General features: G+C 46.3%; 1 protein-coding gene across 1 annotated transcript in view; it reads right to left on the bottom strand.

The window, feature by feature from the left end:
• NDUFV1 (NADH:ubiquinone oxidoreductase core subunit V1) overlaps window positions 1-5,420 on the bottom strand; it is a 41,685-nt gene extending 36,265 nt beyond the window's left edge. Inside the window, exons 1-3 of the mRNA XM_040320905.1 lie at window positions 5,313-5,420; window positions 2,349-2,460; window positions 884-963 (exon numbers count right to left, since the gene is read on the bottom strand). Coding sequence (XP_040176839.1) covers window positions 884-963; window positions 2,349-2,444 — 176 coding nt within the window. The 5' untranslated portion in view covers window positions 2,445-2,460; window positions 5,313-5,420. The remainder of the gene's footprint in view (window positions 1-883; window positions 964-2,348; window positions 2,461-5,312) is intronic.
• Window positions 5,421-16,943: the final 11,523 nt, after the last annotated feature.

The following is a 16,943-nucleotide window of genomic DNA, read 5'->3' as shown; positions in this document are numbered from 1 at the left end:
GATTTACTTTCCTGCAATCCGTCAGTGTTGATGGGGGAATTTCTCCCACAGTGCCATTGTGGTCTGCTGGCAGGGAGCATTCCCTATCGGCAGAGCACAATGATTATGGCTGGCGGCTATAGCATGCAAAAGATCCTGAAAGGCTGGTTGTACTGAAGTCGATCGATGGACTGAGTTCAGTATAACCGGCCTGCCCATAGATGGATTGAATCTCGACCGGTCCCTGCTGAACCCGCCAAGATTTCATTAATCTATGGCTAGCTTCAAAGACCATGCTATATCAGATAATGGTAATGCAAAGTGTACTGCAGAGACATGATTTACATATTAAAGAAGACAACCATGGATGATAAACATGCCTGCAAGCAAAGGCAGAATCCCAACAGACAATGAGGCCGCGTACACACGATCAGTCAAAACCGATGAAAACGGACTGAAGGACCGTTTCATCGGTTAACCAATGAAGCTGTCTGATGTGCCTACACAACATCGGTTAAAAAAACGATCGTGTCAGAACGCGGTGACGTAAAACACACGACGTGCTGAAAAAAACGAAGTTTAATGCTTCCAACCATGCGTCGACTTGATTCTGAGCATGCGTGGCCTTTTGACCGATGCTTTTGCATACTAAGGATCGGTTTTGACCTATCGGTTAGGCGTCCATCGGTTAAATTTTAATACAAGTTCTCTTTTTTTTGACCCGAAGGATAACTGACCGATGGGGCCCACACACGATCGGTTTGGACCGATGAAACGGTCCTTCAGTCCGTTTTCATCGGTTTTGACCAATCATGTGTACGCGGCCTGACTGTTCCAGTAGAAATAAGACAGGAGTAGGAAAATCTAGCAGAGACAGGCCAAGCACATAACAAATTTAGCTCACCTCCAATCATGACGTCCATACAGATTAGTGAAAATTCTGTCTTCGTCGCTCAAAGGCCCAAACTTTGTCTTCTTTGGTGCCTAGTAGGAAAAGTTAGGAAGATAATTTTGTACCAAATGACCAAACTGCTCCTGGTTATGCCAAAGCTCCCTTTTTTTCCACATCTGGTTAGCAGATGGGGATTGGACAATGTATATATAGAGATCTCACTGCTGAAGCCAGTAGGTGGTTCACCCATCCATTGTCTTCTGTGAAGATTCTCATTATCCAGGTCATGGTATAGCTAGTAGTAATTATTCAGCTGGACTTGTTCTGTAATGCTGAAGATGTTTCATAGCTTTTCCCAGCCACTTCATCAGTTCCAATGATTATATACCCCAAGCATTGTACCCACACAGGTAGCACAGACACCTTAATACAATCACCATGGAATGTGTAAAGCAGCCATTTTCCACCAGGGTTCCTTCAGGGTTTTAACTGAGGTATGGCTGATTGAGCTCCAATTTGATGGTACCTGCATAGTTACTGGGGTCAACACCACTTGGCAGAGCCATCTGCATGAACCCAATGATCTTTTTAGCTGCATGTAAAGGTCACATTCTGACCACCACTGCAAGGGGAGCAAGCTTCCCACCGACCACCAGTTGGTTGGGGATCTATTGTTGCTGGTGGGTCTATGGTTTTTGGGAAGGTCTGTAGTTGCTGGCTGCTGGGGATCTACTGTTGCTAGGGGGTCTATTGGGAGCAGAGTATGGGGAAGACACAAGGGACAGTACTAGAAGATTTACTAGGGCTGGGACAATGGGGGACTTGGGGGAGGGGGGAGTGTCTGCACCTATTCTCTGTGGAAAAAAGCCCTACCAACATCCATAGCAACAGTACTACATCAGTTAACAGAACTCACCATTACTAGCTCAGTGCTTCTCCTAGAGCCAGCATAGAGCTCGTGCTCAAATTAATGCCAGTCTGCAACATGTCATTTACTGAGGTTTACTGTGAACGTTTTATCATTAGCTAAATAGTTGCAAAAAGCAGTGAACAATTTAAGATAGGCTGAGGGAAGGTGGGGGGGGGGGGCTAATCCTACATGTGTTTACTTTACACCACTGATCACAGTAATGTCAGAACTAAGGATGAGCTCCGGAGTATTCACACAGCCCACGTGCAGAACCCGCCACAAAGTCGGCACTGCACTGATCACAGGCAGTGAGACATTGTCCCGATGCGCGGCTGCAGAGATCGGGAAATGTCTCACTGCCTGTGATTAGCGCCGTGCCGACTTCCTGGCGGGCTCTGAGAACACGCCGGAGCTCATCCTTAATCAGAACCTCATACTCTGCAGGTATAACGAGGCGATTCTCAGATTTGTACAGAACAGAAGCCAGAATATGTAATATAGTTTGCTGTAATGCTTGCTTTGCACATTCCTGATCTTTGTTTTGCTATCAAGGGAGAGAGGATTTACCTGCTCAGGTGCTGTTGAGTTAAATCTAGCAAAGGCGACAGTAGATGCAGGAGAGGGGAGCGGAGCCCGAAGAATCTGCCGGAGGGAGAGCATCATCCTGACTGGAGATGGCCTGTCATGCAATAAAAAAAAAAAAACAGACAACTTAGAGGTGTTAAAAACTTTGCAAAAAAATTGGTCTAAAAGCAAAAACGCAAAGCCCATTTTATAGATTGGTAAATAATTTCTTTCCCTTTGTAAAATGTTCCAAATTGAACACTCAGCGCCATCACCAAGGCCCTGCTATCCATTATACATACAGCAGTATTATTTCTATCGTATTTATAAATTGCAGGCTATGTTGGGTCTGGGGTGCCTTTGCAGTTTTCCTGCTGAACTATTTTAGGATTGGAGGACTGACAGGTCACATGACTGACAGGTCACATGACCCAGCACGTCACTGAGTCTCTTGAAGCAAGTGGCGTGGAATGTACACTTTTGAATAGCATACCTGTGTCCAATCAAATACGACGATGTATGGTCTAAGCCAAATGCGCTCAACCTGTGGCCCTCAAGATGTTGCAGAAGTATAAGTCCCACCAGGCATTGCTAGGCTGACAGTTACAGGCATGGCTACCAAAGGCAGAGGCATGATGGGACTTGTATTCCTTCAACAGCTGGAGGGCCAGAGGTTGAGCACCCATGGGCTAAACGGTTAGCGGACCCCATTACAGCTTTGTCGTAACTAGTTGAACCGATATTCTTTTTTTATGCTTTCATGGATGTAATGTTCTTCACAGGGCCATCTGTTGTAATATAAGCTTTGTTGTCTCCTAAGTTACTCAACAGCTGTACACTGAGAAGCCACATAACATTATCCCAATACTAGCCGTGTTTATCTTATACGTCCCTTATTACATACGCCTGTGTGGGTAAAAGCCTGGTCGTTTTTTTCTTGACTCATATTGTACTTGTTTTTTCCATGAAAACCTTAATAAAAAGATTTAAAACAAATAAATAAAAGTACACCTCTGTGCCTTTTAACATAGGATTTTTTTTTTTTTTTAAGCAGTATGGCTGTGTTCAGACCAGAGTTCTGCTCTATAGCTGGACCCTTGGCAATAATACAAAATTAAACTCCGTTAGCCATAATGTATTATCAGATTATGGCAGACGTACCTGGTAGGGTTGCACAGCTACCAAGCATTTGCAGGACTTGTACTACTGAAAATGCTTTGATGCTTGAACCAAAACCTGGGCAGTCACAGATGATAGGTGGGGGGAGTTACAAGCACCGATCACCCTGTATAGATTTCAATAAAGCAGCTGACAGCACATCTTCCCCGGCTTTTAGCTGCTTTATTGAAATCTATACAGGGCGATTGGTGCTTGTAACTCCCCCCACCGCCGCACTGATAATCCCTGACTGTCCCATGTGTCCTCCTCCGGTCCCCCTCCATGTCCCGGATCTGTCAGGATATGGGGAGCAGAGGAAAAAGCCGGTTTATCTGACATTTACTGCCTCTTTTTAGAATGTACAGAGTAGGTGATCACTGACTGTCCATTCATAACCAAGTCCCCCGCCCCAACAGGGTTGATAAAAATAGAATAATAAATTTAAAAAATATATATAAATATTTAAAAGTTAGAATTGTAGAAAAAAAAAATACTGACACTGTCCACTCCCCCCCCCCAAAAAAAAAAAAAGAAAGCACTGTAATTTTTTTTTATATAAATACACATATATATATAAAATTGTGGTCTTGCTCCGTAGCTGGGCTGTGTGCATCCATAGACTCACACAGTATGGCTTAGCCCTGCCCCCTCCCCACTGGTTGCGATTGACAGCAGTGGGAGCCAATGAGGAAGAATGCCGGAAGAGTCACTGCTTTTGTGCACAGCGCTGGATCAAGATAAGGCTCAGGTAAGTATTTAGGGGGAGCTGCATGCAGGAGGTTTTTTACCTTACTGCATAGAGTACTTTAAGGTAAAAATAAAATCTGCCTTTACAATCACTTCAAGGGTTAAAGTGGTTGTAAAGGCAAGGCATTTTTTTTTTACCCCCCTCCCGATAAACTTACCTATCTTGATCCAGCACAGTGCCTGTCTGCTGTGGTACTGGTCTCTCGCTCTCTCACAGGACACAGAGGCAGCAGTGAGAGCCATTGGCTCCTGCTGCTGTCAATCAAATCATGTGGGGAGGGGACAGGGCTAAGCCATTCTGTGTGAGTCTATGGATGCACACAGCCCGGCTAGCCAGCAAGACCACATGTCTGCCTTCATAGCAAGTGTCTTTATACGGGGGCAGACACAGAACAGAAGGAGCCAGGAGTGCCGACGGGGGACCCCAGAACAACAGGATCTGTGCAAAACCATTACAGAGAACAGGTAAGGTTGACATGTTTGTTAAAAAAATAAAAATAATTCTAAGTTTTACAATCATTTTACATTGAAGTATTATGGCAACTGGGGTTAATTTTCCAAATTAGCACAAGTATTAGTGTAGGAGAATTCAGACAGTTTTTAGTAGCTGTCACACTACAAAATCTGCCAAGAGTAGCAGGCAGTCTCTAGAGACATGAAAACAAATGCTGTTGGTGTCCCCACTGGGAAGATTTCTACCGCTTCCTGTCCCGGTGGCACCAATTTGATGCAATGTTGGAGGTTATATATACACACTATAGGTGCTCCTGCATGCTATATTCCTAGAGACTAGGAATGTGGTGGGAAGCTTCTTCTCCATCTGTACTGTGTGCAGTATTGGTGCTGTCTGGCTCCCTCTCTCTATGTATATGTGGAGTAGTAGGATTCTTTATGTAATCACACAGGCAGTGCACCTTGTTATACAACAACCACAGTATGAATATAAATGCCATGTGTCAATCCCGCCTGGCACTCTTCACCCACCCTGAGACTCCCTCACAGGTCACATCTTTTTGCTATAAAACCCAATTCACAATGTTTATGTAAAAAAAAATAAGTCACCTTCAGCTGCGGCCACAAGCAACTTCTCCTCCTCTTCCGGGTCCTTATGGCGCGTCATGTGGGACGCATGCGCCGTGCGAAGTTCCTGAACGCCTGGCGGCCATGTTTGTTGCGGGCACAGCGTCCTGTTTCGTAATTCTTTATCTCTGCAGCAACAGCGCATGTGCCGTCTCAGCTCTGGTAGTTGGAAGTCAATGTTGCAGCTTTGACTGAGCTCAACTGTGGAGGCTGACTGAGCGGACAAAGTAGATTATATCACCATATAAAGCAATAAAAGTAATAGGTATTGAAGGGAGTGCATATACCTATTTTATACATAAAACGTGCTGAGCTTGAACTCCTTTATATCCATGTTCTCTTTCTAATCTAGTGAGTGAGGGAAAATCTGATAGACTTGGTGCACACATGTCATGGGTTTAGTCATTTGAAAGAGCAGCAGCAAGAAACACAGGGAGAAATACCCCACCCCTTTTCTGAAAACGCACCAAACGGGAGGGTGCTGCGTCACCATGTGGTTCCGGAGATGCCGATGCATGAGGGGTGCCATTAAGAATCAATGGCCCCGTATGGGAATTAGATTTCTTGAGCCATTGACCCTGCCGTTACTCCCCACTTTGCCCCCCTTTTTTTTCTCCCCCTTTTTACTATACACCTAGTGTATATTTTTGTTTTTTCTCTCGCTCAAAAAAGGATACCTGGTATGCGCTGACCAGTGGCGGTGCGTCCATAAAGGGTGCAGGAGCGCCGCCCACCCTTTCCTGCTCACCCCCCCTCTCCTGCTCTCTCACATAGATAGATTCATGCATTGCATGAAACTATCTATGGTCGCCGCTGCCGCCCCCTATTCATGTGCCCGGTCCCGCGCCGGGCATATGAATTACAGCGGCGGGTGTGTTTTGGAAGCGTCTGATTAAAGCAAGGGTCTCAAACTGGTGGCCCTCCAGCTGTTGTAAAACTACAAGTCCCATCATGCCTCTGCCTGTGGGAGTCATGCTGGTAACTGTCATTCTTGCAATGCCTCATTGGACTTGTAGTCTTGCAACAGCTGGAGGGCCGCCAGTTTGAGACGCCTGGTAAAGCCATAGGCTCTAATAGGCTTCCTGATTAGAGCCTGTAGGCTCTAATAGGCTTCCAAAAGGGTAAACAGCGGGCGCACTGTGAATACATCGCTTCCCTAACACTGACCCGCCTCTCAGCCAATCAGGTGCACCGGGTCTGGTTACCCTGTCTTCTGATTGGCTGAAACAACAGGCGCCGCTATTTGACACCTGACGGGACATGAGGACAGTGTGGAGAAGTGCCAGGCCCCGCAGGTGACATGAAGGACCCTGCTCGTCGCCATCAACCACTGCCCACCAAGACAGGGTAAGTGCCATGCAGACAGCGCGCAGGCAGGGGTCACACTGTCAGCATTTAATGGGCACACTGGCAGCATTTGACACAGTGGCAGCATATGCTGGGCACCCTGGCAGCATTTGATGGGCACCCTGGCAGCATTTCATGGGCACACTGGCAGCATATGTTGGGCACACTGGCAGCATTTGATGGGCACAGTGGATGCATTCTGATGGCTCAGTGGCTGCGTTTGATGGCACAGTGGCTGCGTTTGATGGCACAGTGGCTGCGTTTGATGGCACAGTGGCAGCGTTTGATGGGCACAGTGGATGTGTTTGATGGGCACAGTGGATGCGTTTGATGGGCACAGTGGATGCATTTGATGGGCACAGTGGCTGTGTTTGGTGGGCACAGTGGCTGTGTTTGGTGGGCACAGTGGCTGCGTCTGATGAGCACAGTGGCTGCGTCTGATAGGCACAGTGACTGCGTTTGATGGGCACAGTGGCTGTGTTTGATGGGAACAGTGGCTGCAATTGATGGGTTTTTTTCTTTTTTAAATTTAGTTTGATTGCGCCCCCCCCAAAAAAATTTGAGCACCAGCCAGCACTGACTGTTGGTGTAGCTGCTTTGGGGTCCGGACATAGTTGCCTTACACTATCTGAGGTCCTTGTTTAACCCCCCCCCCCCCCTTAATGGTAGTGTAGTACTACCCCCGTAGGAGCTGCTGGTTTAGATTTTGGGTCTACGCTTTGCCTCTCAACCCCAGAAGTTTGGCTCAAACCCTCCCTTGGCACAACTGTACTACACAATAATTGTGGAACCAACTGGCAGTTGGGAACCACAAATATTATCAAACAGTGATAAAAATGCAATTGAATGTTATTACCTTGTGCTGACCACCTGTTCAAATGGTAATAAATAAAGCTCCACACAAAATGCAGATTAACCAATAAGTGTTTACTTGTTAGAGAGAAGAACAAACAGAGTTAAACAATAACAGTTGACTCCTTACAGGGCCTTGCAAGTGTCAATGATAAAGGTTAAGGCAGTGGCGGCTGGTGCTCAAAATTTTTGGGGGGGCGCTAACGAAAAAAAACATTTGCAGCCTCACTGTGCCCATCACATGCAGCCACTGTGCCATCAAACGCAGCCACTGTGCCATGCCACCAAATGCAGCCACTGTGCCCTCAATTGTCACCACTGTGCCATGCCATCAAACACAGCAACTGTGCCATCAATTGTCACCACTGTGCCATGCAACACAGCAACTGTGCCATCAATTGTCACCACTGTGCCATGCCATCAAACACAGGAACTGTGCCATCAATTGTCACCACTGTGCCATGCCATCAAATGCAGTCACTGTGCCATCAATTGTCACCACTATGCCATGCCATCAAATGCAGTCACTGTGCCATCAATTGTCACCACTGTGCCATGCTATCAAACAGCAACTGTGCCATCAATTGTCACCACTGTGCCATGCCATCAAATGCAGCCACTGTGCCATCAATTGTCACCACTGTGCCATGCAACACAGCAACTGTGCCATCAATTGTCACCACTGTGCCATGCCACCAAATGCAGCCACTGTGCCATCAATTGTCACCACTGTGCCATGCCATCAAACACAGCAACTGTGCCATCAATTGTCACCACTGTGCCATGCCATTAAATGCAGTTACTGTGCCATCAATTGTCACCACTGTGCCATGCCATCAAATGCAGTCACTGTGTCATCAATTGTCACCACTGTGCCATGCAACACAGCAACTGTGCCATCAATTGTCACCACTATGCCTTGCCATCAAATGCAGTCACTGTGCCATCAATTGTCACCATTGTGCCATGCAACACAGCAACTGTGCCATCAATTGTCACCACTATGCCATGCCATCAAATGCAGCCACTGTACCATCACTTGTCACCACTGTGCCATGCCATCAAACACAGCAACTGTGCCATCAATTGTCACCACTGTGCCATGCCATCAAACGCAGCTACTGTGCCATCAAACGCAGCCACTGTGCCATCAATTGTCACCACTGTGCCATGCCATCAAACGCAGCCACTGTGCCCCTCAATTGTTGCCACTGTGCCAATTGTCACCACTGTGCCCTTTAATTGTCACCACTGTGCCCCATGATGCCACTGTGCCCATTGTCACCACTGTGCCCCATGATGCCACTGTGCCCATTGTCACCACTGTGCCCCATGATGCCACTGTGCCAATTGTCACCTCTGTGCCCTTTGTCACCACTGTGCCCCATGATGCCACTGTGCCCATTGTCGCCCCTTTCCCTGTAAAAAGCACTTACCTGAAGCTTCCATGTCCTCCCTCAATATCTTCTGCCACCGTGGTGAAGCTTCAGCCAATCAGGTTCCTGATAACCAGAATCCAGGAACCTGATTGGCTGAAACAGCGGTAAGTCTTATACAAGGACCGCAGATTGCCTGCGCTCCGAGTATAGACATCCGAGAGCCGGAGGGCGGTACTGGAAAAGCCTATCAGAGCTGGCTTTAATAGGCAGTTCCCCTCAGCCAACCAGCTGCCGCTATTCGGGTAACCGGCGTCCCACGTCCGGTTATATGAATAGACCAGGCAGCTAGCAACCAACAATAACAGACATTTGTGCATTTCTGCACGAATGTGTGTTATTTGCGAGAGGGGGTGGCGCTGCAGCGCCCTCTATAGACGGCCGCCAGAACTGCGTTAAAAATGTCAAAATGACATTTTAGCCGAATAAAAGTTCTTAAAGGGCCCGTTTTTTGTTTTTTTTTTTTTGTGACTGCGGGGGGGGGGGGGGGGGGGGGGGGGTGGGGGCGGCGCCCGTGCGTCCCTATGGACGGGCCGCCACTGGGTTAAGGACAGGTTTAAATAACACAGACCAATAATACAGACCTGTAAATGAACGCAGTGGAGGGGTCTCCCCAATTCAATACCACCAGCACTGGAGTACCTCTCCACTAGGCCTCACCCAGCTCTCAGGAACAACAATACTGTACAATGAGTATAAAAAAATTATGCTAGGTATATAAGTCTATAACTCTTCAGCTCCCCCTAGCGGGCAGTTCTTGGACACGTGTCCTACTATGATAGCTTAGTTAGTCAGACTGAATCCTGTAATCGTTCCCTCCGGTTAACTCAGTGTTTCTCAATTCCAGTCCTCAGGCCCCCCCAACAGGTCAGGTTTTCAGGATTTCCATTATTTTGCACAGGCGATTTGATCAGTTTCACTGCCTTAGTAATCACCACAGCCTTTTCATCTGAGGGAAATCCTGAAAACCTGACCTGTTGGGGGGGCCTGAGGACTGGAATTGAGAAACACTGGGTTAACTGAAGTCTTCGCTAGCATTAGTTGGTGCATGTTAACAATTTGTAATCCAATAGGGGTAAAGAAAATGGAAACAAACACTCAAAGTAAATATGGTGTGTTGGCGACACAGGCGCCAATTCCTTTAATGCACAGTCACTGCCGGATGCAATGTATCCCTGCACGTGGCGTGTTAACCTCCAAACAACAATGGTGAGTCTATATGATCCACCTTCCTGTGATACAGTTATATCATTGGGCAGGTGCCCTTCTCACCCAATGAGGCTTCGCCTCTCCGGTATGCTCCGTCTTTAGCGTCCCGGTTCTCAGCCTCTCCGCAACTGGCAGTCTCTGGTCCTCCGCGCAGCCGTCACAAAGTGCTGGTGGACAGGCAACCCTGGTTGCCGTGGAATGTAGGCCAAAGACTGTATCAAGGATCCCCCTTTAGGATAGGCGACCCGCGCTGGCGACTGTAGACCCAGGCTTCTAAAGGCCTAGGTTTCCTTGGAGCAGGTCTCAGCACAGGCTTCCTGCTTGCTAGAAGTCGCCGTCCCAAGAGGCCGATGCACTTCTCCCCTTCCTTTAAGTAGCTTCTCCCCGAAGGCCATGCATGATGCAATGCACTTTGGGTAACACAGTAGCACTGTGGGCATCGTAGTCTGTTAAACACCCAAGGCAATGGAGTCTCTATCTCCCTGTACTTCAAGTTCCATGATGCATTGTTGTGATGTAATAAAACCGAACAATTGGTGGCAGTATAACAACTGACCACCGGAGGGAGCTGAGTTCCTTCTCATTACAACTGTAGTCTCTAACCACACTTCAAAGTGGCACCTTGCTACAGTAGTTATGTGCCATCTTCTTGGTATGTACATGACAGACATGTTCTCCTACGTGACTCTCTTCAAAATACAGGTTATTCGCACTATGAATGCCTCAGTCCTCAGTCTTTAAATCGGAGGTCCATCCTAAAAAAGAAAAAAAAATAGCCAAAAAGGCTACACAAAATTAGAAAAAAAAGAAAAATGTTATACTTACCAGAAGTGGCTGTTACTAGGCAGATCGTCCTAATCTGCCACTTCCTTGTCCTTGTCCGCGGTGGTCTTCTTTCTTCTCCTCCTTGTGCTGCCTCCTGGGAAATGGGGAGCGGTGTCTTCTGGGACCTTGTGTGTGTCCCAGGAGACATCCGCCCATTCACATAGCGCTGTGCGACCCTCGCATGCGCAGTAGGGAACCGGGAAGTGAAGCCGCAACACTTCACTTCTGAATTCCCTCACCGAGGATGGCGGCGGGGCAGCCGAGACCCGAGCGATTGCTGCTTTGGTTGACCTGCACCATCTGGAGCATCTTTTTATCCTTTTTCCATTGGAGTCCATGAGGAGTCATCTTGGTGTTCATTCATCCGTTTGTCATCCGTCCATTCCTTGCTGTACTTGTGGTGTTTATCAGCTGAGAGTGGAGATCCTACATCTTGTATCCACCGGACCATCCTTCTCATCCAACATCAACCCAGACCTTCTTGGATTACAAGCACAGCTGAACCACTGTCGTAAGACATGTGTGTCCATCCCAGCTGGTAAGAGTACCTTATCTACCTCATATTTTGAAGATTTTAGAGTGACTACAGGCAACTCCCTCTACCTCTCATTTTGGTGTCATCCCAATGGGAAGAAATTTTCCTCACTTTTATCCCATTCATGTGGACTCACATTATATTATAATTTAAGTTCTCACTCATAATTGGACTTTTTCCCATATTGTTAATTTATGTTATGCACATTGGCTTTCACATAGATTTTGTGTCTACTAGTCATCACATTATAATTTTGAGTACATTCACCAGTACTCTCACATATTATTAGCGCTGCATTATTTCTATTATTACATTATAATACATACTTACGGTAAATCGTTCAATTTACCATAATGCAGAATCAGTGGGAGCCCTGAGCTGCCACCAGATGTAGATTTTCACTATCCTGCCACCAGATGCATATTGTCCCTATCCTGCCACCAGATGCAGATTGTCACTATCCTGCCACTTGATGCAGATTATCACTATTCTGCCACCAGATGCAGATTGTCCCTATCCTGCCACCAGATGCAGATTATCACTATTCTGCCACCAGATGCAGATTGTCCCTATCCTGCCACCAGATGCAGATTATCACTATTCTGCCACCAGATGCAGATTGTCACTTGTCACTATCCTGCCACTTGATGCAGATTATCACTATTCTGCCACCAGATGCAGATTGTCACTATCATGCCACCAGATGCAGATAATCGCTATTCTGTCACCAGATGCAGATTGTCACTATCCTGCCACCAGATGCAGATAATCGCTATTCTGTCACCAGATGCAGATTGTCACTATCCTGCCACCAGATGCAGATTATCGTTATTCTGTCACCAGATGCAGATTGTCACTATCCTGCCACCAGATGCAGATTATCGCTATTCTGCCACCAGATGCAGATTGTCACTATCCTGCCACCAGATGCAGATTATCGCTGTTCTGCCACCAGATGCAGATTGTCATTATCCTGCCACCAGATTCAAATTATCACTATTCTGCCACCAGATGCAGATTGTCACTATCCTGCCACCAGATGCAGATTATCGCTATTCAGCCACCAGATGAAAATTGTCACTATTCTGCCAACAAGACTTGGCATGTTTGGTATCTATTTACTCAATGCGACTCCATCTTTTATATTTTACCCATAAATGTGTTACATTTTTCCTGAAAATATGCATTTGATAAATATTACATTTATTTATTTATATGCGCAATTATCATGCAACATACAAATTGCAACTACTATGTTTTTATTCTGAAAGGCATCTGCTTTCAGAAAATATAGAATAAAATGTACTGCAGTTTTAAGTAATTTTATGGCCAAAAATGCAGACTTTTATATATGTGAAAAAAAAAAAAAAGCTCTAGTGTTTAAAAAAAAAAACAGCCCTGGAACTTTTGATATTTTAGAAAGACTGATGTAAAAAAGAAAAATTGAGTTTAGTGTCACTTTGTTGAAGAATAAAAATAACTAAAAGAATTCCCATGTATAAAATGATAGGACCTACAGAAGACAGCAGACCTCTGGGGGGAATGGCATGCTTGATGAATGAAAAATGGAATTTGGATGGGTTATTGCACTTTGCATTTCATAACAGCTCCATTAAATGAAGTCTTAGGGGATTGTTAGTCACAGATGGTATCATAATCAGGTCCCCTGTCATGTCACCCTGGAGGGGAATGAAGTGTGACCTTCCTGGCCCCAATACAATGCCATAACGTGACCTTTTGACCTGATATACAGTCATTGTTTTTTTTATAAAGATACAACTAGAGGAAGGCATCCTACAAAGCTATATCATCCAATAACACAGGGGTCTCCAAATCATGGCCCGCAGGTCAGCTCCGGCACCCCTAAAGGGTTTTATCTGGCCCACAGCTAGGTTCCTCCTGCTGTGCTCATCTCATCAGATGGCTACTACAATCTTCAGCACGTTATCAAGTGATACCATGCCTGACCCAGCTGGAGGATAGAACTTCCTCTGTCCATACAGGACAGGTAAAGATGGATAACTGATAGAGAATCTGAGGTAAGGGGGCTTGGATGGGGACCCTGATGTGAGGGAGGCTCTGATACCCTGATTAAGGGCCCTAATGTAATAGGGGAATCCTAAAGTGGACTCTGATGTAGGAGGGGCTCTGATGAAGACTGATGTGGGGTGGACTTTGATGGGGACTCTGATGTAAGGGGACTCCCAAAGCAGTCTGTAATGCAAGGGGTGCTCTGATGAGGTAAGGGGTGATGGGGTAAGGGGTGATGTATAGTGCATCTGGAAAGTATTCACAGCGCTTCACTTTTTCCACATTTTGTTATGTTACAGCCTTATTCCAAAATGGATTAAATTCATTATTTTCCTTAAAATTCTACAAACAATACCCCATAATGACAACGTGAAAGAAGCTTGTTTGAAATCTTTGCAAATTTATTAAAAATAAAAATGGAAAAATCTCATGCAAATCCTATTTCCATTGATCCTTAATGCCGCGTACACACGATCATTTTTCGGCATAAAAAAGAACAACATTTTTCGGCATGTAGAAAAAACGATGGCCAGGATTCACAAATACTTACGACGGCGTATCAGTAGATACGCCGTCGTAAGTCCGAATCCGCGCCGTCGTATCTTTAAGCGTATGCTCAAACTGGCATACGCTTGTCTGTTGCTAAGATACGACCGGCGTAAGTCTCCTACGCTGTCGTATCTTAGCTGCATATTTACGCTGGCCACTAGGGGCGTGTACGTCAATTTACGCCGAGAATATGTAAATGAGCAAGATACGCCTATTCACGAACGTACGTACGCCGGTCGCAGTAAGCTACGCCGTTTACGTAAGCCGTTTTTCAGGCGTAAAGATAAACCACCAAAAAGATGGCGGAGCCAATGTTAAGTATGGACGTCGGGACAGCCGTCGAATTTCACGCCGTTTACGTCGTTTGCGTAAGCCGATTCAGAATGGGGCTGGGCATAGGTTACGTTCACTTCGAAAGCAAGGAGTATTTGCGACGTGATACTGAGCATGCGTGCGCATGCGCCATACGATCGGCGCTTAATTTACATGTATGGTAATGAATCATGAATTCATTACCATACAACACGCCCCCTACCTGCCTATTTTGAATTAGGCGGGGTTACGCCGGGCAATTTGCGCTACGCAGAGGTAACTTAGGAGGCAAGTGCTTTGTGAATACAGTACTTGCCTCACTATCTTACGTCGGCGTAGTGCAAATGGGATGCGCTACGCCGACCTAAAGAAGCGCCGCCGTATGTGAATCTAGCTATATGTTTTTCCAACTTCATCATTAAAACGATGTTGCCCACACACCATCGTTTTAAAAAAATGCTCTAGCAAAGCACGGTGACGTACAACACAACATTAGATGTTTCTACAACTTGATTGGAGTCCACCTGTGGTAAATTCAGTTGATTGGGCATGATTTGGAAAGGCACACAACTGTCTACATAAAGTCCCAAAGTTAACAGTGCATGTCAGAGCCATGAAGTCCAAGGAATTGTCTTCAGACCTCTGAGACAGGATGGGGAAGGGTACAGAAACATTTCTGCAGCATTAAAAGTCCCAATGAGCACAGTGGCCTCCATCATCCGTAAGTGGAAGAAGTTTGGAACCACTAGGACTCTTCCTAGAGTGGGCCACCTGGCCAAACTAAGCGATCAGGGCCTTTATAAGAAGAAGAAGAAGCGCCTGGAGTTTGCCAAAAGGCACCCGAAGGACTCTCAGACCATGAGAAACAAGATTCTCTGGTCTGATTAAACAAAGATTGAACTATTTGGCCCAGGGCCAGACTGGAAATAAAAGCCAGCCCTGGAAAAAAATTATACCAGCCCCATAACATTATTATACCAGCCCAACATCATTACGTCATTATTTTCTTGTTCATGAAAGGGAAAACCATACATTTTAAAGCACATTTTAAGAGTGTATTATATATATATATATATATATATATATATATATATATATATATATATATATATATATAATGTAGCGGCCTGCTCCTGTTGAACAGGCGCTGCTTTAAATTTAGTGGGGTCTAGCTGGTGAGCTGTTATTTGGGCTCAGACTGGTGTGATTAAGGGCAAATTTAGCCTCTGTTCCAGCCATGGCTGTGCTGGGAGTTTCACCATTGTTCGCCTGGGGGTGTCATTACCACCCCAGGCCAAGGGTGGCAGCATCAAGGTCAAGGTGTATTGGATGTTCCCCTCAGCAGCGAATCAGTGGGAGTGGTTGCCCCGCTGTGCATGCTGGGGAGGGGTACTTAAGGGACAGACGCCATTGGTGCGGGGGTCGTTGTTCGCGCCTCATGGCCCGCCTGGTCTGAGGTGCGTGTCCTGAATCCTGACTCTGGGACCACTTTGGTGCGGGGTCGCGGCTTCGCCTGGTAGGCCCAGTAGTCAGAATAGGTTTTGACTCACCTTTGCAGAGGTGTTCCTGTGCTGTCCGTCCTGCGGGAGGAAGCGACTTGATGAAGGAAGCCAAGGGAGGACCTATCCTGAAGAGGGCCATGCAAGAGGCTGGTATCTTGGGAGTAGGCCTGGAAACTTCATCGAAGGATGCACCATACACTGAGAGGCTTGACGGTGGTCGCCTGTCAGATCTGAGTTCTACAAAAGTTAATCTGGAGAGATCCGGGTGCTGAATCCTGTGAAAGGGGATTGCGGACCAAAAGTGTCTCCTCATAAAGGAAGGTCTGTGGCAGAGACTGTACTTTATTCCGTGCGCCATCCCGGCTGCTAGGCCAGTGAGAGGGACCTATCTGTTTGCTGGAAGCAGGAGTGTTTGCTATTTGTGATTATGCACCTGAACCTACCTACCTATTTACCCTTCCACCCCTTTACTTCTTTTCTACAAAAATTCTGAAAATAAACCCCATAAAAAGAAGTGCACTGTGTGAACATTGAAATTCTTCAGACTCTCTTTTCACCCTGGACAGTGAGAAGATAAAGGTAACGTGCCACCCAAAAATACTCAGCAGCTCCTTCGGGGGTAGTGCTACACTACCCCCGAAAGAAGAAAGAAGATATGAAAGCACATAGGGCTATATATATATATATATATATATATATATATATATATACACACAGTGGAGGTGCGTCCATAGAGGGCGCAAAAGCGCCGCCCCCTCTCGCTCCTGCACCGCCACTGAAAAACAATACATAGATTCATGTATGTATGTATGTATTGTCGCCGCTGTCCACTATTCAGATGGCCAGCCCCCTGGTGAGTGCCGGCCATCTGAATAACGGCAGCTGGTTGGCTGTAGAAGTGTCTATCAGAGCCAGTGGCTTTGATAGGCTTTCTGATTACAGCCTGAGGGCTGTAATCGGCTTCCAAATAGTTTAAATTTGGGCCTTGCACGTTACCTCGCTCTTTGTTGTCTAG

Source organism: Rana temporaria, chromosome 8, assembly GCF_905171775.1.
Source record: "Rana temporaria chromosome 8, aRanTem1.1, whole genome shotgun sequence".
Taxonomy (NCBI): domain Eukaryota; kingdom Metazoa; phylum Chordata; class Amphibia; order Anura; family Ranidae; genus Rana; species Rana temporaria.
This window is presented reverse-complemented; position numbering and strand designations above follow the sequence as displayed.